Source organism: Vulpes vulpes, chromosome 3 (genome assembly GCF_048418805.1).
Source record: "Vulpes vulpes isolate BD-2025 chromosome 3, VulVul3, whole genome shotgun sequence".
NCBI classification, from domain to species: domain Eukaryota; kingdom Metazoa; phylum Chordata; class Mammalia; order Carnivora; family Canidae; genus Vulpes; species Vulpes vulpes.
In genome coordinates, this window is record NC_132782.1 from 100,210,574 (window position 1) to 100,235,300 (window position 24,727).

Consider the following 24,727-nt stretch of genomic DNA (forward strand, 5'->3'; position numbering starts at 1 on the left):
GCTCTGGCTTGCTGCTGTTGCCCAGCATAACAAGAGAGTATCATAATGCATATCGCCAGCCCGGGAAAAGATCCAAATTCAAAATCCCAAATACATTTTCCACTGAATGCCTATAGCTTTTGCGCCATAGTAAAGTTGGAAAATCATAAGTCGAACCATCATAAAATGGGGACCATCTGCACCTACTCTAAAAATAAATTAAATTTATCTTTAAACTAATCTGAAGGTCATGACCTTCTCTGCTCCTTCAATACTAAATCTATATAAAAAAAGGAAAGGTCCTAAAATCCAAGTTCCAAAAAGGTTCTTAAGAGTAACCTCTTGCATGATTTAAGACCTCTCCCACCTGAACATGTGAAGTAGGGAAAACCATCCCACCCCATATTTTCCTACATACACTCAGACAAAAGAGAGAGCATGGGATTTGGGATTAGGAGATCTAAATTTGGTTCCTGTCCCCAGCACTTACTGTGTGACTCTAAGTGAATTCCTAAAGCCCTCTAACCCCCAGTTTCATTTCTGAAATGAAGACAATGGTAGCACCACCTCCAATGATTATGCAAGGAATAAATAAACTATAATACGAGTATATAACTTTGTCTGTAGGAGATATAATTTGTCATGTGGAGATTGTCCCTCAAAAGCATTGGTTTGGTCCCTTTGGCTTCCATGGGAGTACACATAAGCTTATGTCTGCAACCCCGTAGTAGCCAATAAAGTCATCCTACTTCAGAGATAAACCAGATTCTCTTCTCTCCACAGCAAATATCCTGACAGTGATCATCCTGTCTCAGCTGGTAGCCAGAAGACAGAAGTCCTCCTACAACTATCTCTTGGCACTTGCTGCTGCTGACATCTTGGTCCTCTTTTTCATTGTGTTTGTGGATTTTCTCTTGGAAGATTTCATCTTGAATATGCAGTTGCCTCAGGTGGCCAATAAGATCATAGAAGTGCTGGAATTCTCATCCATCCACACCTCCATTTGGATTACTGTTCCATTAACCATTGACCGGTATATTGCCGTCTGCCACCCGCTCAAGTACCACACAGTCTCCTACCCAGCCCGCACCAGAAAAGTCATTGTAAGTGTTTACATCACCTGCTTCCTGACCAGCATCCCCTACTACTGGTGGCCCAATATCTGGACTGAAGACTACATAAGTACCTCTGTGCATCATGTCCTTATCTGGATTCACTGCTTCACTGTGTACTTGGTACCCTGCTCTATCTTCTTCATCTTGAACTCAATCATTGTGTACAAACTCAGGAGGAAAAGCAATTTTCGCCTTCGTGGCTACTCCACAGGGAAAACTACTGCCATCTTGTTCACCATTACCTCCATCTTTGCCACACTCTGGGCCCCCCGCATCATCATGATTCTCTACCACCTCTACGGTGCACCCATCCAAAACCGCTGGCTGGTGCACATCATGTCCGACATTGCCAACATGCTGGCCCTTCTGAACACAGCCATCAACTTCTTCCTCTACTGCTTCATCAGCAAGAGGTTCCGCACGATGGCAGCTGCCACGCTCAAGGCCTTCTTCAAATGCCAGAAGCAACCTGTACAGTTTTACACCAACCATAACTTTTCCATAACAAGTAGCCCCTGGATCTCGCCGGCCAACTCACATTGTATCAAGATGTTGGTGTACCAGTACGACAAAAATGGAAAACCTATAAAAGTATCCCCGTGACCCCCTAGGCTTGGCACCTAGTGCCTCTGTTTAATCTATTTCCAGATGGGAGGGTAGCCCACTTAAGAGTGCTAACCTGATTTCCTGTCTCCATGGACTGAGCAACTCTCAGACTGGTAGATGAGAAAAGATGAAAGAGAAGAAAGAAAAGCATCAATCTTGTTTTCATTTACACATTTATTTTCACAATGTCACTTGACAGAGAAAGTTCCTACCAGTTTGAAGATGCTTTGGAGGTTGTGTCATCACCCTGTGGCCAGTAAGGACACATGGTAAAGAAATAGTCTATTTGCAAGACTTTGCCTTGGCACCATCCACAGCCATTGGGAACCACTCATTTATGTGACACACCAAGCCACAGTAGCCAGTAGCTGAGTCCACACTCTCCTTCCAAGAGCTGAGGTCAACCATCGCTTTCCTGTGCCATCCCCAGCAGCTAACAATGCTGACCAATTTGGGATTTTTCCAAGGTGCCCTTTGTCCTAGAGAAGGTTGTGGTCTTGAAGTGACCCTGGAACTCTAAGCTACAGAATGACACTGTGGGGACAAGGGAGTATTAATCCCATCCAAACTCTGGCCAGAGCTTCTTTGGAAAGGCTCCAAACCAACATAACTATGACCCTCAAACCTGGGTCTGCAATGCAGTCTTTCTATTCGCCATTATGTATAGATTTTATCCACGTCCTCCAAAATAAAGACCCCGCCTGGCGTGGGGGGGAAAGGAGGATCTCTTGAGCCCAGAAAAACAAAAAAAAAATAAGCCCACTCTTGCCATTGTTTTGATCCATCCCTGCGTCAGCTATGTATGATCCCTTTACTCAAAATAGCTTCTTATTGTGGTGCCACTCAAGCTTCCTAGAGAAGCCTCTTATGTGTAGAGTTACCAGCCCTGCCTTCTTGCTTGCTAAAACCCTCACCAAATTGTTTTATTTGAAGTGACTTCCAAACTGGATTTAATTTTCAAGGGTCAGGAACTGTAGCTCTCCAGATGTGAAGGGAGGCATTCTCTGCTCTGCCCCACAGTCCAGCTGGCATTGCTATTCAGCCACAAACACAGACACAATTGACATGGAAAGGTGCCCATGTTGTTTGCTTGTCTGCCCTTTGATGTATATGGCTCAAAAGGGTGGTGCCAGTTTTCAGTGAAGCTATTTAATCCAGATCCTTTGCAAAATGATAAAATATAAGTATGCTTATTTGTTCTCTCTTTGCCTGTCCAAGGCAAGAACGGTTCTACAATGTAATTAATAGGGGCTTCCCTGGGATTTACCACTCATGTGTGCACACACACATGCACATTTATGCTTGATTATATTAGGCTTCTATGTATCCTATGATGTGTTTTAAAAGGGAAACCTATGCTGGAGTTCCTCTTATTTAACCTTTTTAAAAACTTCTCTTCCAGATTCCCAGTATTTTCCCTGTTTTGGAAGAAATCTCCCCAAAATTATTTTTGGAATTGTATGATATCTTTGGTGACCAAACAAAAAGCAAACAGTCTTCCTGGAACACTTGGTTCTTCAGGTTGGATTCTTACTACATTTTTAGTCCTAAATTGGAAGGCATGTCTACTCTTTTGAAGGAAATTTGCAATAAACGAGTGTGGTAGAAAAGGCCCCAGTGCAACACAAGCCCTAAACTTTAGTCAATGCCCTCGATACTAATTCAATATAATTTTAGGTCATGGTAGTCCTGGTGATCCTAATTCCTACTCCTTTTAAATGATTGCAGTAGAGTCTCATCTTACCCAAATATTAGATTCTAAAGTCAGTGTAAAAGAAAGATATCTGGCAGAGCCAAAGTTACCTCTGCAAAGTCACCAGGAAGGCGCCATGTTGGAGACCATATTCTATCCCGTATAAAATCTAACTAAGCTACATTTTTCTTCAGCAATAGAACAGGTTTCCTAGATCAAGGACAAGACAAAGTTGGCGTGCACTTAGGGACCATATTGTATGACTCTAATGTATCTTAATGAGAACATTAAGATCACACTGGCACAGCAAGATGCTCCCATTAGAAGAGGTTCATGGAGGTTGTTTGAGAGACAAGAAGGTTAGTTTGTCCCATGTCATACTCTCCCCAGGGCATATGTGCATCCAGTGGAATAGTGGGCAGATGCCTCCACATCCTTTAAATTGCATTTTTTCTGTTTCTTTTTTGCCAAGCACGTGTAGTCTGAATATGTCGTGTTCATTAAATGTGTGTATGATGCAAGTCCACCACATCCCCTTATGAATGAACATTGACCAAAGGCTACCTACACTGAATATATATATATATATATATATTTACTTATTTATTTATTTAATTTATTTTTAAACACATAGCTCAAAAAAATGCTGGTTTGAGCTATATGTGGATGAGTCACAGTGCAATAGCTATAAAGATTAAGCAATTCCTCTTTAAGAATGTATGCAAGATGGAAAATACATGTGGATCTCAGTGCTCTCTGCTCCACTTTTTTTATTGTATGTAAAAATTGTTGATGTTTAAAAAGTAAAAAACTGGGTGTACATTTGGAATATTTTCCTCATACACTCATTTATTACTTCTTACCAATAGAGGCTGTACAAAGTAGTATTGTGATCTTTTTTCCTTCTGACTCTATTTTATATTTTGATAAATAATATTTAAAAGAACTCTGATTCTTGAAGGCATTTCAATGAATTGTCTTCTGGTTAAACTGTGTAAGAGTGCCCATTGGGTTAGGTTGATACATATGTCCTAAACTTTATTTCAGATAATCTATGGACTTTTAATTTATTATTATTTATAGTAATAATTGTGGAAAATAATGACAAGGTTTTAAAAAATAATTTAAGCCTTTTCTTTCAGGCCAGTTTTGGAAACGGAGCCTTGAATTTTGAAGCCTGTCTTGTAAACAGCTGCTGTTGATGGCATTTAAGCAATTGCCTTATATCAGGTTTTTGTGAAAGACTGTTAACTAGCATCTCTCTTGTGTGATTTGTGTCCTTGGTTGGACGTGCAGTGATGCTACACACATACATGGTGGGTCTTTTTATTGGATAGCTCAAGCACTGAACTGTCTCATGGGGAAAGAAATGAGGAGCATGATAGACAAACCATAAAAGACAGACCATGAGCAGGTATGAACTTCCATTTTGCAAACATTCTGCAATTGGAAGATTACTTTGCACAGTTGGTGCCTACTGGTCCAACATGAGAGGCCTATCTGAAGTGAATAAAAGACTATAATGTTGACTATTCCAGCTCAAATAATGGAATAGAATGTTAACATAGAGAATAGTAAATGTTCATATTTTCTTAATTAGATAATATATTGTGTTTGGACTTGTTTGTATTATAATAAATTCTAACATGGTGCACTCATGGTGTTTGTAATTTGCATATGTGTTCAAGCTACAGCAGAATTCTGACTGAAATTTTTTAAATGAGTATTTTCCTTATACTATGTGCTGGTACTAGAATGAGACCTGAGTCCCACCTGTCCCTTGGTTAGCCAGATACATTTCAAAATTTAAGACCACTGAACTCTGCTTCCTATAATCCTAATTAGGTAGTATACTGAGTATAAATCTAAATTCTCTTCTGACTTCATCCTCTACATGTATTTGAGACAGTGATGGCCATAATCATAAGCAGAAATCTAGCATAATGGCTAAGAGCTTGGACTTTTTTTTCCTCATGATTTATTTGTAACTGAAAGTTTGTACCTTCTGATCCTTTCACCCATTTTTACCACCCACATCTCCCACCTCTGGCAAACACCAATCTGTTTCCTGTATCAGAGTTTTGGGTTTTTTGTTTTGGTTTGGTTTTTTTAATTCTACATATAAATGAGATCATACAGTATTTGTCTTTTCTCTGTCCGACTTATTTCACTTAGTGTAAAGCACTCAAGGTCCATCCATGTTGTTGCAAATGGCAAGATTTCATTCTTTTTATGGCTAAATAGCATTCTATTGTGTATATACACCACATCTTATTTACCCATTCATCTATTAATGGACACTTAAGTTGTTTCCGTATCTTGTAAAAGCTTGGATGTTGAGGTGGGCATGTCCCACCTCCACCATTTACTACATGGGCGACCTTTAACAATTCCTTGAAGATCTCTGAAAGACTGTCCTCAGATAGAAAATGGTACAAAATTTATTTTTTTCCAGTTGTCTGCAAGATAAACAGAATCTCTCAAAGTCAGGAAATCAAGGTTTGGAGTCAGGTATGGCAGGCTGTAACTTTGCAGGCTATACCACTTCCTAGCTGTGTGGCCTTGGGCAATGTTCTCAATCTCTCTGAGTCTAAATTTCTTCTCCATAAAATAGGGCTAACAGTAATTCTAGTACATCCCTCATGGGGTGATTATTAATGGTAGAGCTAAAAAGAGCCTCCAGTTGCACATCATTTTACAGGTAAGACTACTGGCCAAAAGAAGTTAATGATTTTGTCCAGAGTAGTTACCAAACACTTCATGATTTCCACTTTACCTCACTGCCTTCTATGCAAGATTCTGACTCATCTCCCCCCCTCAAAGATCACCTTATTTTGTGCCCTTTTTTAGACTTGAGTATATTCCATAGCTTTCCAACCTTTCAAAGCCAGGCCATCCAAGCATGAGATATATTATAACAGCATCATAATTAAAACACTTGGCTTGACCTTTCCCTGTGAGGTTGAATTTTTTTAAGTTGACTCTCTGGAATTCTAACCACAGCTCTTAAACTAGCTATGCATTTCCCACACAAACCAGCATCAATTCTGACAGCCACCCACAAACTATTGTCACAACCTATCTTTGCATCAACTTGGAGAATGAAAGTAACTTACAAGTTGAGAGGGAAGTATAGAAAAGCAAGGAATTTGCTGAGAAGGTGGCCAGCAGAAGCTACTAGGCAAGGCCACCTCGCCTAAGCATCTTCATTAATTTTTTTCACCAATTCAAGAAGTGAGTTGATGAAGGTCAAACTGTTAAATAATAATCCTTTTATTAGTGCACTCAGCTAAATGTGATGGCTCAGCCTCTATGGAGGGTGTGCAATTAATCCATGTACTTGCCAGCCACAACAAGGGGGATAAGAGGCTCATGTCTACTGGGATAAATAGATACTGTGAATTTCCTGGGTTCACTGGGAGGATGTGTCACTGTCATGCTAGAAAAAGAATACTTTTTTATTAAAAAGGAGCAAAACAGGGCCACAGTAAAGAGATTCCTTCTCATCAATTCTCCACATGAGTTTACTATGTCCACAGAGCTTTGTTACCTACTAAATGGCAATAACATAATATCTCTCTCTAATGGAGATGGAACCAAAACATGTGAAACTTAAACTCTGGTATGAGAGATCCAGATCAATCCCAAAAGGAAGTTTTCACAGTGATGTCTATTCATTCCACAAATGGAGTTCTTAGAATCTGCTTCTCTGGGTATATTTCCAAATACCAGAATCTTGGAAGGAAGCAAATCTCACTCAGATGGTTTCAATGAAAAGCCTTTAACCAAGAGATTTTTTTTAAAGTCTCAGCAAGATTAAGGGAACCAATAAAAGCAATTGAGATACCTAGGAACTAGAAATAATAGGAAGCTTTACCTCTCTAGGCCTGATGAAATAATGGGAGAAAATACTGTTATCACAGCTCAGTGTGGGCCAAGCTTTGGAGGAGAGTCCTTCCAGCAAACAGGTGACACACCATTGCCAGAGATGTGAAGCCAGAGGGGAAGTGTAGGATCCTTAATCTCTCTTTTCCTTCCCTCTGATATCACTGATGCCCCCACTTGGCTCAAACAGAAGTTAGCCAGGAAGGGAGTGTGGGTGATGTGGTCAGTCCTCGAGGCACAAAACAGTTAAAAATAGATTAAGAGTAAAGTGAAACAGGCAGCAATTACAGAATAACCAGCAAAGCTTGGATTCTTATTTTACTATCATTGAATACTGGAGAAGATCTTAGAGGTTATTGGAAGGAAGGAAGGAAGGAAGGAAGGAAGGAAGGAAGGAAGGAAGGAAGGAAGAAAGAAAAAGAAGAAAGAAAGAAAGAAAGAAAGAAAGAAAAGAAAAGAAAAGAAAGAAGAAAGAAAAAAGAAAGAAGAAAGAAAAAAGAAAGAAGAAAGAAAGAAAGAAAGAAGAAAGAAAAAGAAAAAAGAAAGAAGAAAGAAAGAAAGAAAGAAAGAAAGAAAGAAAGAACAAACAAACTAAGGTCCAAGAGATTGTCTTGCCCAAGGTCATATAACTAAGATGTTGGTAGGTCCTCCTTCTAATGATTTTCTAGCACATTCCCAGAAACATATACTGTAGATCTTCACAAGTTTGCTTTCCAACTAAAAGCAAAATCATGTAGAGTTCTGTGGGGTCTGGTAAGGAACTTAGTGGAAAGCCACTGAAGAATGTTAAGTAAGAAATTGATGTGATCTTCTTACCTCACTTAACCATCATAACAACTCTTGAAGAAGAGTGTTATCGCCTCCATTCTTCAGATAAGAAAACGAAGTCTCATGGGGATTAAATTAAGCTTACTCAAGGTCACAATGAGTAATTTATGAGTTGGTATTTAAGCGTAGTCGTGTTCCAAGAACCACAACTTCAGGCCACCTTGACATATATTCCTTCACATCCCACACTCTCTCTTCTGAATTAGCAGCTTGTTCCCATTACCCTTTTCATCATCCAAAGTTGATATTTAGATTAAAGCCATACTCTAATTCCAGTAATGAAGAGTCAGAAATTATCAAGTCGTGATAGCATATGGTTCCATTTCATGACCCAATTCATGTGTCTGATATATATATATATATATATATATATATATATATATATATATATACTTTTAAAAACTTTTAGAAGTATATACTTTTAAAAACAATATTCAAAAAGATACTCAATAGTATTTTCAATGACATTGTTTTACAAATGCTCGTATACAGATTTCAACTCTTGATCCTTCAGCTTAGCAGCTGGCCCTTCAGAGCAAGCGCCTGTGCTTCTGTCCAAGGTTCTGAAATCATTTGGCCATAGCTTAGATTTGAGCAAGAAAGGCAATTTGTTAAGAAAAAATATTTTTGTTTGTTTGTTTTGGTTTGTTTTGAGGGAGAGAGGCAGGGAAGAGGCAGAGGGAGAGAAAGAGAGAGAGAGACTCTTAAGCAGGCTGCACACCCAGCATGGAGCCTGACACAGGGCTCAGTCTCATGACCCTGAGATCATGACTTGAACTGAAATCAAGAGTCGGATGCTTAACAACTGAAATCAAGAGTCGGATGCTTAACCAGCTGAGCCACGCAAGCACCCCATGTTAAGTTATCTTTATGTATAAAATACATTTAACTCCCTCTATTTAAAAAAAAGGAATTGGTATAGCATTATTTACTTTACAAAACTATTTAAGATAGGATTTCTTACAAAGCAAGTTCCACTGGGGCCTTGTTCCTCAAACCATGGTCCACTTAATGGCAATGTCACATCAGCATCACCTGGGAGTTTGTAAGAGCTGTGGAATCACAGGCCCTATCCCATCCTGCTGAACCAGAATCTGAATTTTAACAAGATCCCAGGTGATTCATACACACATTAAAATGTGAGAAGTAATGCACTGCTACACTTTAAAACAGTGGTTTTACACCCTTGGGAAGCTTTCTGAAAATCCCAGTACTCAAGATGAAACCCAGACAATGGTATTTTTTAAGTTCCTTGGATAATTCTAATGTACAGCCAAAATGGATAACCACTGATTTTTTTTAAAGAAAACTTTAAATCACTACCATAAATGGAAAACCAGTATCACCTGTCATCAATAGATGGAAACCATCTTTAAAAGGCCAAAGTGCTTTCAGCAACTCCCTAATTTTAGTGATTCCTACCCTTAACTTAAACCTACGTCTAGACTCTATACCCAGATGAATTAAATCAGAATCTAGGGGAATGGGCCCAAGGTATCAAAATGTTCTAAAATCTTCTCAGGTGATTCTGACACACAGGACTGAAGACCACTTACCTACTTGGTAACACTTGATTGGCTAAAAATTTTGACCAGGAAATTACAATACAGCTTTCCCAAATAATCTATCATGTGTCCATATCCCTGACTCAGACTTTCCACAAATGGCTGAAGTTTCCCAATATGTGTACTTCTCACTGTTGAAGATTAAGGAGGCTGAAAAATCATACCCTTCTACCCCTTTACTCTGAGTGTGGAACCTGTTGAGAATAGACTAGTGGATATCAATTATCCATTCTATTACTGGAAGGGTGGAATGGAGAGCCTCAGGGGAACTGAGAGCCAATGAACTTCCTATCCAACCAATCTATATTTTGGCTCAAACACTCATGAAAGAGTCTGGAACTGCATAAAAGAGAGTTGCAAGCAGAATTTCCGTCCCTCAAGTAGTGTCCTATCAGTGAGGACAATTAGATATGGGCCTCTAGACCTTCCTCTGGAAGCCACACCTGAACCACAACCCAGTTATGATTCCTATCCATATGGAAAATGGGAGCACGGAAAGAATCCCTCCTCCTTGAAGGCCTGAGTAGAAAGATAATGTGGCTTTCTCACATATATGATGTTCTTTCTTCCTCTCCTACAAATTAGTCAAAACCTTCCCTCTCCATTGTGGGTAGAGTGAAAAAGAAGGGTTGAGAGAAGTTACCTTCCAAATACTTCTGAAAATAAGGTCAAGATTTCCTAAATTACGAGTTAAGATAGAACTATTAAAAAGAAATAATGATTCCCCTCCCCATACCCACCTCCTCATGACCCAGGGAATTTTACAAATGTGGCTCAGGAAATTTCACAACCCACAAGCAAAGAGACAGTCCAGTGTGCTGCACTGTTAAAATATTTAGAGGAAAGGCAAGAAAAGATCCATCTGATCTTCCAGAGCCTCACATCATCAAATTAGGGCTATTGGGTACCTACAAAGGCATAATTCTATCTTCAAGGTCAGAGATTCTCAGCCTTGGCCCACCTATCACTCACTGTTGGCACATAGTTCTCTAAAAGCCCTGAAATAAAAAAATAATTTTAATTGACTCTGATTAAAATAAGAATGCCACATAGGACTTTTAGGAGTGAACAAAAGTAGTGCCTACTTCATAGCATTGCAATTCCCAAAGTTAAGGTCTTGGTGTACAAGGGTATATGTCATGCAGATCTAGGTTCAAATCCTGACTTCACCACTTGCCAACTGTGTGACACTGGACAAGTTACTTCCAGTCCCTGAGCTACTATTGCATCATATGGAAAGTAGAAATAATGATAGTACTGAGTTCAAAAAGGGGTTGTGGAAGTTCCTTATATTTTTTAAGTGTTTGGAACATATTTATATTATTAACAAGTTGTGTTATTGTTATTTAGTTCCCCATGATACAAACAATAGGAACATTGTATATTCCCAGAATTTCTCTGGGAAACTAGGTCACCTTTGTAATGATGAGGCCACTCCTGGGAAGAAAGGGTTATGCCATGTTCCAGCTTTCTCTCTTTTACAAAGTGGAGAAAGCATATCATTCATTGCAGCCATCCAGTGACAGTTCCTGAAAAAAGATAGAGCATCAAAGATTTGGAAGACTAGGGGCAGGCCATCAGTCACTCCATAGTCAATTTCAATACCATGAAACATGACATCCAGCTATATCCTAACTCTTTCCCTCAAACAATTTGCATCCACCGCTAATCTCTGGATTGAAACATCAGCCTTCAGAATGATGTTGATGGTGGCTGCATAAAGGCCACTTGACCATCTCATTAGGGTTGCCATCACTTGGCTCCAGTGATGAGAAAAATGGAAATAGTCCTGTGGGTGGGTAAGTGTTGATACAGGTGACCTGTCCCCAAGATGTCAAGTATGTCTCCGGGGCTCTGAGAGAGGACACAAATATCTCCTCAGCTGGAGACAAGGGCTTCATGTTATTGCAAATTAATTTTGTAAATATCTGATTTCTAAGAGGCTATAAGGAAATGACTCCCTGTTGTTATATGTGTGTGCCTCTTAGTGTATCTGATTTCTGGGGCATGGTGATGTGTTCTGACATTGCTTGTCCCTGTGAGGTCTGTCAGGGAAAGGCCACAACCATGAGAAGAAAGGACAGGGTCTTCCCCAAGAATGAGGTCATCATAGCATCTGTCATCTGGGGAAGAAGCAGGCCATTGGACAGAGCAAAACAAAATAGGCCTGAATAAGTAGGAGAAAGGGTAAAGTTTCTTGTCTTGACTGGGACAATCTAGATGTCTACAATAGGTTTCCTAAAGGTGGGGCTTGAAGCCAGAAGAGGACCATGATGGTTCAACTTTCCTGAGATTTCTATTAATGAGATAAGTCTACCTAGAAGCAGTTCTTTAACTTCAGTTAAGAACTTCAGTTCTGGGCAGCCCAGGTGGGGCAGTGGTTTCGTGCTGCCTGCAGCCCAGGGTGTGATCCTGGAGACCTGGGATCAAGTCCCATATCAGGCTCCTTGCATGGATACTGCTTCTCCCTCTGCTGTGTGTGTGTGTGTGTGTGTGTGTGTGTGTGTGTGTGTGTGTGTGTCATAAATAAATAAATAAAATCTTAAAAAAAAAAAAAAGAACTTCAGTTCTTTAACCCTGGGAGAGGGTTCCCTGCTCAACAGGGAGTCTGCTCCCCCCCCCCAAAATTGTGCTTGCTCTCTTGCTTTCTAAACTAAATAAATAAAATATTTTAAAATTCTCTTTTAATCATAATGTCCCTAAATTTTTCTGTCTTGCCTCTGTGTGTTCCCTCAGGTCCCCCTTCAATATTTCTGGGAGTCTCTCTGGTCATGTCACATGTTCTCAATCTGTTAACTATTGTGTCCACATGGAGTCCTCCCTCTTCTTCCTCTGTTCTTGATCCTCCTTGTTGATGTCTCCCAAGAAGTTCTGAAGAACTTCAGAGGACCTCACTGTTGCCATTACTGACAGAGGACACCATGAAAAGGCCAACAAAAGCTAGAGTAGGGCCACATTCTAAGCAGAAGTGGGAAATGGTCTTTCTTACAGGTCAAGGCACCTTGGCACACATTTGGAAAAAATCATGAAGGCTCTAAGTATGAGTAGGCAGTTCATAGAAGAGGAAATCTGGAGGTGAATGAATGAATTGAATGAATGAATGAACAAATTGATGAAAACATATATACATACCATGTCCTAGTTCACTAAAAATCAGGCATGTGAACATTAAAATAACAATTTTCACACCTCTTGGATTGACAATAATTAAAAAAAAAATCACAGCCTCAAATGTTAGATGGAGGTGGAAAAGACAAATACCTATAATGAGAGTGAAAATGGGTATAATAAGCACTTTGAAGAGAAACTGGACAACAGAGAGAACAACCGTACCACCAAACTATCCTATTTCCAGCTATATACTTTAGGGAAAATATCTCATGCATGTGCTGAAAGACATGGGTACCAGCCTGTTCCGTGGCAGCATTGTAACATTAGCAACAACTGGGAAATAATCTACATACCCATCAAGAGAATGATGATTAAAAAGATAGGATGCTACAACACAGAACAAATGAATGAACTAAGGCTACATGTGTCAACAAAAATAAACCTCAAAAAATAATGTTGAGAATTGACACAATGTACGATATGATTCCATTTATATAAGGTCTCAGTGGGTAAATACATGCATTTATAGCAATAGTATAAAAACATGAATGAGATGCTAAATTCCAAATTTTTGATAGCAAATACTTCTTGGACGAGAGGAACGAAATTCAAAGGGGACAGACACAGAACAAATGGCAACTCAACAGACTGATATGTTTCATTCCTTTGGAGAACTCTGAAACAAACAAGGCAAAATACCAAGATATTCTATAGATAAGTATCCTTTATATTATTTCTCATGACTGTGCATTTACTATATTTTATAATAATGTGGAAGGTAAGGTGGTCCTCAGTGAGTCAAGTCCTTATATAATCTCCTCCCTATGAGCGCAAGAAACTATGATCTGATTTTAACCAGTTGAATATGGCAAAGGTGATAGGATGTCATTCTCATGGTTGTGTTACACCACATAAGGCTCTGCTAGACTAGAGTGAGAGAGTCTTGCTGACTTTGATAAATAAGCTGCCATGTTGTGAAAGAGCCACATGGCAAGGTACTGTGGGTGGCCCTTTAGGACCCAGACATTGCCCAAACTGACACCAGTAAGAAGCATGGCCCTCAGTCATAGAGCCACAAGGAAATGAATTCTGGCTGCAGCTTGACAAGCTTCCTCCAGTCAAGACTCTTGATGAGAATGCTGCTTAGCCAATCCCTTGAACACAGCCTTCTCAGACCATGGGAGAAGACCCAGGTAAGCTGTACCTGCACTCTTCACCCTTAGAAACTGAGATCGTAAATATGTGTTGGTTTAAGCCGCCTAATTTTTGGTAATTTGTTACACAGCAGTAGAAAGCTAATACAAATAAAATATTCATGAAAAGAAACAGCCAAGGGTTCAAAGAAAAACCATAAAATTATGATGTCATGATGTTCAAGTTTCAAGAAGAAGGAAGTAATTAGCTAGACAAATGCTCCCAATGCTAAGTAAGGATGACCAAGAAACTTCCTTACATGTAGCAGTTTCAGAGAAGTGGGCAGGTCAGAAGCCAGGTGCCAGTAGGCTGAGAACCAAGTAGAAGGTGATGAACTGGAGACAGCTGGCTAAGAATTTTGTCAAAAAGGAAGACTAAGAGACAGGGAGATGCTTGATTCATAGAGGCATGAAGCTAATGGAGGTTGGTTGGTTGAAGTTTTTATAAACCAGGAGAAACTTAAACATGTTGACCTGGTGCCTCACAGGTTTTTTTATTCATAATCGAATGGTTTGGTATTCAGTGGCTCCGCCAAGTCTACACATTGGAACCACTTGGGGAAATTTCAAAAAATGCCCATAATCAGTGTATAACCATGCAATAGAATACTATCCAATAATAGAAAGGAACAAAATACTAGCACACACTACAACATGGATGGGCTTCACAAATATGCTAAGCAAAGGAAACCAAACACAAAGATGACATACCATGTGATTTCATTTATATAAAAAAAAAATTTTTAAAGAAAGTCTAATATTTCCCATTCGTTTTTATCAGAAAGGGAGACAGAACATGAGAGACTCCTAACTCTGGGAAACGAACTAGGGGTGGTAGAAAGGGAGGTGGGCGGGGGATGGGGGGTAACTGGGTGACGGGCACTGAGGGGGACACTTGATGGGATGAGCACTGGGTGTTATTCTATATGTTGGCAAATTGAACACCAGCAAAAAAATAAATTAAAAAAAAATAAAGTCTATAGAGAGGACACGGGTGGCTAAGTGGTTGAGCACCTGCCTTCAGCTCAGAGCGTAATTCCTGAGTTCTGGGATCAAGTCCCACATCAGGCTTCCTGTAGGGAGCCTGCTTCTCCCTCTGCCTCTGTCTCTCTCTCCGTGTCTCTCATGAGTAAATAAATAAAATCCTTTTAAAAAGTCTATATATAGAGAAAGTAGATTAATGGTTATCTGAGATTGAAGGTGGGAATGAAGACTAATTGTAAACTCTTTTTCTTATCTCTGTTCCATTAAACAAGCTTTCTCATCTCGTATGTCCCCAGGTGTTGGCTTCTGGCAGTCACCCTTCTCTCTCCTGATGATCCTCATGTGTAAGAAGACCCCTAGCCAGCTCTCTTCCATGGTAAGGTGGGGCAACCTTGCCTGTGTGACTCGAAGGAACGCAAAGGCAACCTTATCTCCCACTCAGCTTCCAGCCAGAAGCTTGGCTTGGATTTTCATGCATGCAACAGGTAACAGTTACTTTATTCCTCAAGTTTCAGAGGACGTAATTGAACCTTTCTAAGCACCTATCTTTAAGTCCACTATCATTCCTCTTCTGCCTCATGGTGGGAAGAGGAAGGAGAAAGTCATCAATAGTCGAAAACCTCTCTTTAAAGACACTTGCACTCTGGTTTATTCACTCTCTGCTCTCTTCAGTTCCTGAGTGAGTCTTTAGCCTCCTCCCCACAGTCTGAAGTCTGCGGATGGGCTAATGCTAGAAGATCCAATTCAGGAGCTGTCAAAGTCCTCTCAAAACAATCTAACACCTCATTTCAGAATATGGGTGTCCCTTGACCCTCCTATTCCTATTAGCTTTGAGAATTCACCTAAAACTCTGAGACATTAAGACTGTAGCTTTTAACCATCCATTTCATCTCACACTGGTTAACTACAAGATCCAGAATGTGTGGTGACCAAATTGTGATTTAAGTGTATGTGTTTCAGGTAAATATCATGAGCAAATGAATGTGTTACATTAAAGGGAAGGGTGTGCCCAAGGGTGTGGACAGGTAGCATTAAGGCACTGGGTTTCACATGGCTATGCTATGTTTATCATGCTGAGTATGTGAGTAGATGTGTGCTGCTATGAAATATCATCATCATCATCATCATCATCATCATCATCACCTAGCTTTGCTCATCTAAACACACACTGCTCCAAAGAGACAATGCCCCAGTTCATCAAGATCTTTCAATGCAAGCAAAAATCTAAGAGTTGGATGGGTCAAAACATGCCACATCCAGTGTATAATCCAGACCTCGAACTCTATGGTTTGTTCTGGCCTGTGGTCACATTTCGATTCAGGCAATAATTTTAAACACGCGTCCTATTTTAAGTAGCCTATCTTCAGTTCTTCATCTTGAAATACCAATCGGTTCTTCTGTAGCATGGGGTCAGCAAACTTTTTCTGCAAAAGGGCCTGATATAAGTAATTTTTTAAAGTAATCTCTACCCCCATCATGGGACTTGAACTCATAACCACCAAGTGAGCCAGCTAGGCAACCCCCCCTTTTTCTAAGTAAAAAATGATAAATAATATCGACTCGAGGCCATACTATCTCCATCACAATTACACAACTCTGCTTTAAAGTGTGAAAGCAGGCACAGACAATGCATAAATAAATGAAGGTGCCTATGTTCCAATAAAACTTCATTTGCAGGGGTGCCTGAGTGGCTCAATTGAGCCTCTGACTCTTGATTTCAGATCAGGGCATGACCTCATGGGTTGTGGGATCAAGCCCCCAGCGGGCTCCATGTTCAAGCCTGCTTGAAGATTCTCTCCCTCTGCCCCTCTTCTCACTCACTCTCTCTCTTTCCACCTCCCTCTAAAATAAAATAAAATAAAACTTTAAAGAAAATAAAGTAAATTTAAGGTAAGTCATTTTAAAGAAAAAATTAAAGAAGTCTAGAGGTAATACACAGACATAGCAAAATAGTGAAGGTGCTAATAAGAATCAAACATCACAGATGGCAAGAGTGATGCCAGAGAAGGAAAGGAATTTCTCCTAAATCATACAGCATAAAAGAGGCTGAGCTAGAATCAAACACCAGATCTCTGTGTTCCCAGTTTTTAGTCTTTCTAGTAAACCAGGCCTCACTCTCACTGAACAAGTCCCCTTATTTGCACTGTATATTCCAAGCTGAAATCCCATCAGTGACCCTTCTTTTCTCCCTCTTCACAAAGGAGCACCTCACTGACAGTTACCAGTCAGCTTGGTGGAAGATAGAAGTCTTGCCCATCAGCTCTGGCGTCTCCTGCGAGAAAGTGGAACAGAGCCCAGAGGAAGCAGCCAGTCAGGGTCCAGGGCTCAGGGACCTATATGTTGCCCCATCCCCAAAATTATGAAGAATCAGGAAGCTCTAGCAGCCCCTGGCAGTGATGAGAATATGTAAGGAGTCCAGGGAGGATGCTGATGTTGAGAAGAGGGCAGTGGAGCTTGATCCTGGCAGTAGGGATTTCTGGAGGCCAAAGGGCCAGGTCTGCTCAGAACCAAGGGCAAAGCCTACACTGCCCATGTCCTAAAAGAAAATTGCTACTGTGCCAATTGGGCATGAGTGGTACTTGTGTTGTTCACTATTATATACCCGTGTCCTGGCACATAGCAGACACTCAATGAAAACCTGTCAAATGGCTAATAAAGGTAGACCTTAAGTAAGAGAGAAAGGAAAGGGAGGGGAGAGTAAGATAGAGGAGAGAGAAAAAGAAACAGATGAAGAAAAGGTGAAGAGAGAAGGGAGAGAAAGACCAATCTCCATTTGGGCAGAGATTGTCTAATGTCTTCCCCAATATTTCTCCAACTGGTAAAAGAGTACATGACAAGACTCACATGTATCCACCTTTTGAATAAATAAATGAATTAATAGGAGGTGAATATGAAACATTAATAAATAACTATAATATAATTAAAAAGTAGGAATGGTTAAAACCATTCTAATAGATATCATTTATTGAGCACCTACTCTAAGCACTCAATGGACATTAATGATATTAATGATATTAACCATTGCTACTATGACTGGTCTTGCCAAACACCAGGCACAGTGCTAGGAGCTTTACATGGATTATCTCATGTAATCCTCATTACCCTCAAGGCAAGACCTCTTATCAACCTCATTTTATAGGTGAAATAACTAAAACTCAGAAAGACTAAATATCTTGCTCAAAATCAATAAACTAATAAAGAGAATGGTGAAGCCAAGACCCCCATGCAGATCTATGTGTCCCCAAAGTCTAGGACCTGTCCCTCATATGACTATAATTAATAATACGACCCCCCCCCCCAAGATTAAGAATATACTTATCATGATAAGCACTAGGTAATGCATAGAATTGTTGAATCAGTATGTTGTATACCTGAAACTAATAGAACACTGTATGTTAACTACACTGGAATTAAAATAAAAAATAATAATCTAATAATGATATGACCACCAAAAGGCTGGGTAGACTTGATAGGTATTTGAGAAGAGTTAATTAGACACATAAAGTGGAAGGGGAAGAGAGGGAAGAGGTCATCATGAAGATATTACTGGGATTCACTAAGATATAGGACTCTCCCACCTTTCTGAGCATACACCATGTTAAGGCAAGGCATAGGCATATGATCTTTGACCAATAGTATATGAGCACAAATGACCTAAATCACTTTTTGACATTTGAGAGCCCCTAAGTGATTGTGCATTCTTTCCCTGCCAAGAAATTGTTGAAAGAATTGGCTAAGCCAATACATGGAGGTCAACCACCCAAACTCACAGTGAATTTTAAATGAGAAATGAAACGTGTGTTTTAAGTAACTGCATTTAGGTGATATTTGTTATGGCAGCATGACTTTGTCTACCCTCAGTAACACAATGATAACTGTGAAAGAGTACCAAAGCAGTGGCACCTATAAAAATAAAATGCATAAAAGAATCTAATAATGGATGTCAAATCAAAGAGAGAGTTTTTCAGTCTGCTTAAAAATAGAGGAGCAAATAACCCTGTTGAAAAGGTGATAGAATGTGGTAGATAAGTGGAGTCTGACTGACCTGGATTTAAACCCTGCCTCACCACTCACCACCTGGGCGGGCTCAGCCTCTCTGAGTCTGTTTTCTCATTGGTAGCATGGGACTGACAGTAACACTAACCTCACAGAGTGTTTAGGAGTTTTAAATGATGCTACCCATATAGAGTGCTCAACACAGCACCCAGCACAGGGCAAGTCCTCGAGAAATGTAACCATTATTACTAAAGAAGAAGGCACAGGTGGCTAGCAGCTCTGAAAAGCTTGAGATTCCCCCTTCCCAGCAATGCTCTGTGAATCCTGAAGGGGTTAACCCGAGGCACACGTGCATACACGCACATTCATACACAGTCACACGCACAGGCACACGCAGCCCACGCATTGCCCTTTGATTCCTCTCCCAAGGCAGGAATGGAGATGAAGTCTGCCAACTGTGCAGCCCTAATTGCATTTTCTTCCTGAAAGAGGGTCTGGTGCAGAACACCTGCGGTCCAGAGCTACGTGACACCAAGGCTGTCGTGCAGGCAGTGGTGGCACAGGCAGCATGCAAATTCAGGGACTCTGGGACCTGAGACACAGCCACACATGGCAGATCCCTGGGTGTCCCTCCAAGTATTGCCCCCATCCCAGAAATGTCGCTTCCTGTGCAAGGCTAGTGGCAGTCTGGAATTTGCAATTAATCCCCTTCGCAAAGGCCCCCAGGGACTGGGAGCAGACATTTTCCTGATGCCCTGGGAGGCAGCATACAAAGCATGGTGTTGAGAGCAGAGGGTTTTGAAAAGCAGGAAACAGGTGCAAAATCAAGCTCTGACATCACTAGCTGTGTAATTTGAACAGGTGCCACACGCTCTATGAGAACCGGTTTCCTCAACTTCCTAAACAGGGCACATTGTCACAAAATAAAGTTCAATATGGCAAGGTGAGTACAACAATAAGCACATGTACAGCTAGAAACCAGCAAAGAGAAAGGAGCAAGAAACTCTATCTGGACAGAAAGGAACCCTCATATAAGACTCCTGGAAGAGAGGACACTCAAGATGGGATATAAAGGATGAAGAGAAGTTTTTCCTGTTGGCTAAGACATGGGACAACTTTACGGGCAGAGGAGGACAGTTAGGCAAAATGTTATGGTGGGAATCCTAAACTAGTAGAGATGACTGAAGGAAAAAGCTTGAGGAAGGAAAAAGCAAGAGCAAAGGGTAGGAAAATAACTTTCAAGGCAGACCTTGGAGATCTGAAGCTTAGATTTACCCTACTGTCAATAAGCGGTCATAAAGGATTAGGAGTGGGAGTGAGACATACTGAGGTGTGCATTTTAGAAGGACCATTCATGGCAGCTTTGTTGGGAGGGACTGGGGGACTACAGGCAAATGGTGATGGGGGCCTGAACTTGAGTTCTGAGTTAGAGCAGAATTTCAGGAATATCTTTATCACTCTGTGAACAGGAATCAAAATCTATAGCAGTGGCCCAAAGGTAAAGAAAATATTTGGAGACAAAAGCCCTGGAATCATGGGGAGTGGCTACTCCACCTGCTGCCCCAGCTTGCTCCAGTCTATTTTACCTTTTCTGTTTGAAGGACAGCATCATTCACTAAAACTAGGTGTTCCTGATTTTTTTATTCACTCAGTCACTCATTCATTCATCCCATGAACAGCCTCTACTTGCAAGGCACTATACTAGGCTTGAGCACTGAGGGTCCACAGCAAACCAGACAGACGTGCTTCCCAACCTCCTATCACTCTAGGTCTAGTGGGGACATAGGTATGAAACTATCAAACATAATTAACTAAAGAATTCTGAATTGTCAGAAACTATGAAGAAAATCAGTAGGAGCCCAAGGAAGAGAATAGTTCTAGTTCAAACTAGGAATCAGGAAATCATCTCAATTTCCTGATCATCAAAATCATCTCAATGATCTAAACAATGATCAGCAGTTAGCCAGCTGTCAGGCAGGTGAGCATTCTAGATAGAGGGAGCTGTGTGTGCAAAGGGCCTGAGGCAGGACAATGTTGGGCCTGTACCAGGAACTCCAAGAAAACATGTGTTGCTGGAGTAAGCGATCAAACTGGGAGAAAAACACAGAATGTACTGGAGAGGGGGCCATGTAGGCCTTGGTGAAGAGTTTGGATTTCATTCTAAGTGCAAAGGGAAAAGCCACTGAAGTATCTGGTTAGGAGAATAAATGGTCAAGTTCACATTTTATAGAGATATCTCTGAATGTTGGATACAAAATGGCTTCTAGATGAGCAAAAGTGGGCCACAGACATGCAGTGAGGAGGGGATTACAGTGGTCCAGGCCAGGGATGATGTGGGCAAGTCTGGGCCAGGCTAGTGAGTGCGAACATAGACAAGTGGATACAATGGAAAAATATTTGGGGGAAGGTTGAATCTTACCTATTTCTATTTTTATTATTTATTTATTTATTTATTTATTTATTTATTTATTTATTTATGAGAGATAGTACAAGTAGGGGGAAAGGCAGAGGGAGAGAATCTTTAAGAAGATTCCCCTTTGAGTGCAGAGCTTGATACAGGGCTCAATCTCATGAGCCATGAAGTCGTGACCTGAGCCAAACCAAGAGTTGGACATCAACTGACTGAGCCACCCAGGGGCTCCAAATCTACCTATTTTTAAAGCTCATCATGAAAGGAAGAAGTTTACAAATGGACTACCATCTACCCAGTTTGTTAAGCAGGAACCCAAGATTATCTTTTTCTTCAGAGATGCCTCTTCACTCATCAGGAATTAGTCACTGCTCATGGTCCCCTGTGGCCCTAATTTCTAATAGAAAATCAAACAACATTGATCCTCCTTTCCTCCTATAATGGGTTGAATTTTGTCTCCCAAAAAGATATGTTTGAGCCCTGAACCCCAGTACCTATGAATGTGACCTTGTTAGGAAATAGGATCTTTGAAGATATAATCAAGATTTAAGTTAAAATGAAGTTATGCTGGATTGGAGTGGACCCTAACCCCAATCACTGGTATCCTTCTAAGAGACCCAGACACAGGGAGAATGCCATGTGACCATAGGGGCAGAGATGCACTTACAAGCCAAGGAACACCAAGGATTGCCTGGACCACAAGAGGCCCAGAAGGGACTTCTCCTTCACCCTCTGTTATTTTTCAAACTGGTCCTCATATGGGGAGGGCCAGGAGAGATGGAAGAAAGAGGAAGGCCACTCCATGTGGGTAGGTGGTAGGGTTAATAAGCAAGAGAATTCACAACCAAGGAGGCTCATCTTTGGCACCACAAGGTGAGTAGATCTCTGCACATCCCTGCCAGAATCTTAAAACTTTATACAGGCCTTAACAGGGTTCAATCATATCTACCATCCAGACGGTCTCAACACCTGACACTCTCAAGGCTGCATCCTTAGAACAGCTCCTCGTGGGCAGAACATATATTCTAAGGATAGGGTGGAGAGCCTCCAATTGCCCAGTGGCAGCTCTCGGCACAATCTGCAGTCACATCCACTCAATGACCTCCTCCAACACTTTCCTAGGGATACCACATCTCAACATCCCAATCAGGCTTTGTCACAACATTTAGACCTTAATCCATGGCAGCCTGCACCCTCCCAGCTTTACAAAATTGTAAGGTCTCCATGTTGCTCTCCCACCTCATCTGCCAGCCCCAAACCCAGCCAAATTCTCAGACACCACACGTCTTTCTATAATGTCAGCTCACTCATCTGCTGACTTTCTAACTTGAGCTTCAGCCTCTAGTTGGGCATCAGTGGCTGCCCGATGTGGCCACAGTAGAGGCCAGCCCACCATGCAGCCATGCTCTTCACTTCCCTGCCACAGCATACTCTGTGCATTTCCTCAAACAAGCACATCAGGCCAGCAGCATTTTCAGGTCATCCCTGTACTCACAGGACAGTGCCCAAGCGTGTGACTTGAGGGCCACCCCTCTCCACAAAGAGGTGAGAGCCAACTCGGCATATCCCCCACAGCCTGTATCTTCCTTCTCCTGGCTGGCTCACCAGACATTGGTTCACAAATCAGTCCCTGTACCCAGACAGCTAGAAGGGACGGAAAACAGAGGCAGGCCAGTCCAGATGGGTAGAGAGCAGGGTTAATAAGCAGGGGATCTTATTTATGAGGCTTGTCCTGAGCAGCCACAAGACAAATACATCTCTATACCTGCACATCATAGTCTTCAGAGTTTAGAGAGAGGCCTCAACAGGATCCAGTCATGTCTGCATCTATATGTCTCAACACCTCACTCTCTCAAGATCTTGTCCTAGAAATGGCTCCAGCTGTGGGAATGGTGGGGAGAGTGTACATTCCAAGGACAGGGGAGGGGGTAAATACTGCACCTCCAATTGCCCAGGGACAGTTTGTGGGTCAACTGGCAGTCACATCCTCTCAGTGACCTCTTCCTATACCCTCCAGAGCTCAAGAGAGACATGTCTTTCTCACATCTTAAATATTAAGAAACTGAAGCAGAAAGCTCTCATTAGACATCTCAATGTCTCCAAAGACACTAGGATCTACTATAATAGTTGCTACCAGTATAAGTTAAGAGCTGGCAAATTATAGCCAAATTTAGCTGCATGCCTGGTTTTGTAAAGAAAGTTTTATTGGCACATAGCCAGGGGAGATGTCATTTGAGGGTACAAACTTGCAACTTGTAGATAAATAAGTTCTGAAGATCTAATGCACAGGATAGTGATTCTGGCCAACAATACTATATTATAAGCTTCAAAGTTGCTAAGAGACTAGATCTTAATTGTTCTCACTACAAAAAAGAAATGATAATTATGGGTGTGATAGGGGTTAGCTAATACTGTGGTGGTAATAATACCACAATATATATCAAATCAGCACATTGCATACCTTAAACTGATATGATGTCATATGTCAATTTTATCTCAATAAAAAATAAATATATAGGGGCACCTGGGTGGCTTAGGTGGCTAAGCACCTGCCTATAGCTCAGGTCATGATCCCAGGGTCCTGAAATGGAGCCTTGTGTCAAGCTCCTTGCTCAGCAGGGAATCTGCTTCTCCTTCTCCCTCTGCGCACCCCCCCGCTTCCCACTCTCACTCTCACTCTCGCTCGCTCTCTCTCTCAAATAAATCAATAAAATATTTAAAATTCATATAAATATAAACAAATAAATAAACAGAAAAGTCCTTCTTTTCTTTCCCAAGAGATAACTGCTATTAACAGTTTCTCATACAGCCTTCAAATTATTTTTTACACATAGATATCCTTTACATATATACATACTCAAGTGCAAATAATATCGTGCCTGCTGACATAAACCTGCATTTTTCACAGAATATGTTCTGGATATTTTCTCTTTTTTTAAGGATTTATTATTTATTCATGAGAGACACAGAATGAGAGAGAGATGCAGAGACACAGACAGAGGGAGAAGCAAACTCCTCACAGGGAGCCTGATGCGGGACTCCATCCCAGATCCTGGGATCACAGCCTGAGCCAAAGGCAGGTACACAACCACTGAGCCACCCAGGTGTCCTTGGATATTTTTCTATGTCAGCTCATGTGGGGTAATCTTATTGTTCTTAATCATTGCAAAGTATTCCATATTAAGGAGGTACCATAATTTATTGCTGGGCTTTCCATGGCTGTCAGTACTTTACTCTCTAAATGAATGCTGCAATGAACATGCTTATATAGATAAATTTTTGATACTTAGGATAGATTGGTTTTCTTCAGTCTAGCTAATTTAAAACTTGATATAATGCAGGCACTGTGTTAGGTTTATCCA

The 24,727-nt window shown here is 40.9% G+C and overlaps 1 protein-coding gene across 1 annotated transcript in view; it reads left to right on the top strand.

The window, feature by feature from the left end:
• The window catches only part of GPR139 (G protein-coupled receptor 139), a 41,738-nt gene extending 38,023 nt beyond the window's left edge, over window positions 1-3,715 (top strand). The window contains exon 2 of the mRNA XM_026003210.2: window positions 763-3,715. Within this exon, the coding sequence (XP_025858995.1) occupies window positions 763-1,697 (935 nt within the window). The 3' untranslated portion in view covers window positions 1,698-3,715. The remainder of the gene's footprint in view (window positions 1-762) is intronic.
• The last annotated feature ends 21,012 nt before the right edge of the window (window positions 3,716-24,727 follow it).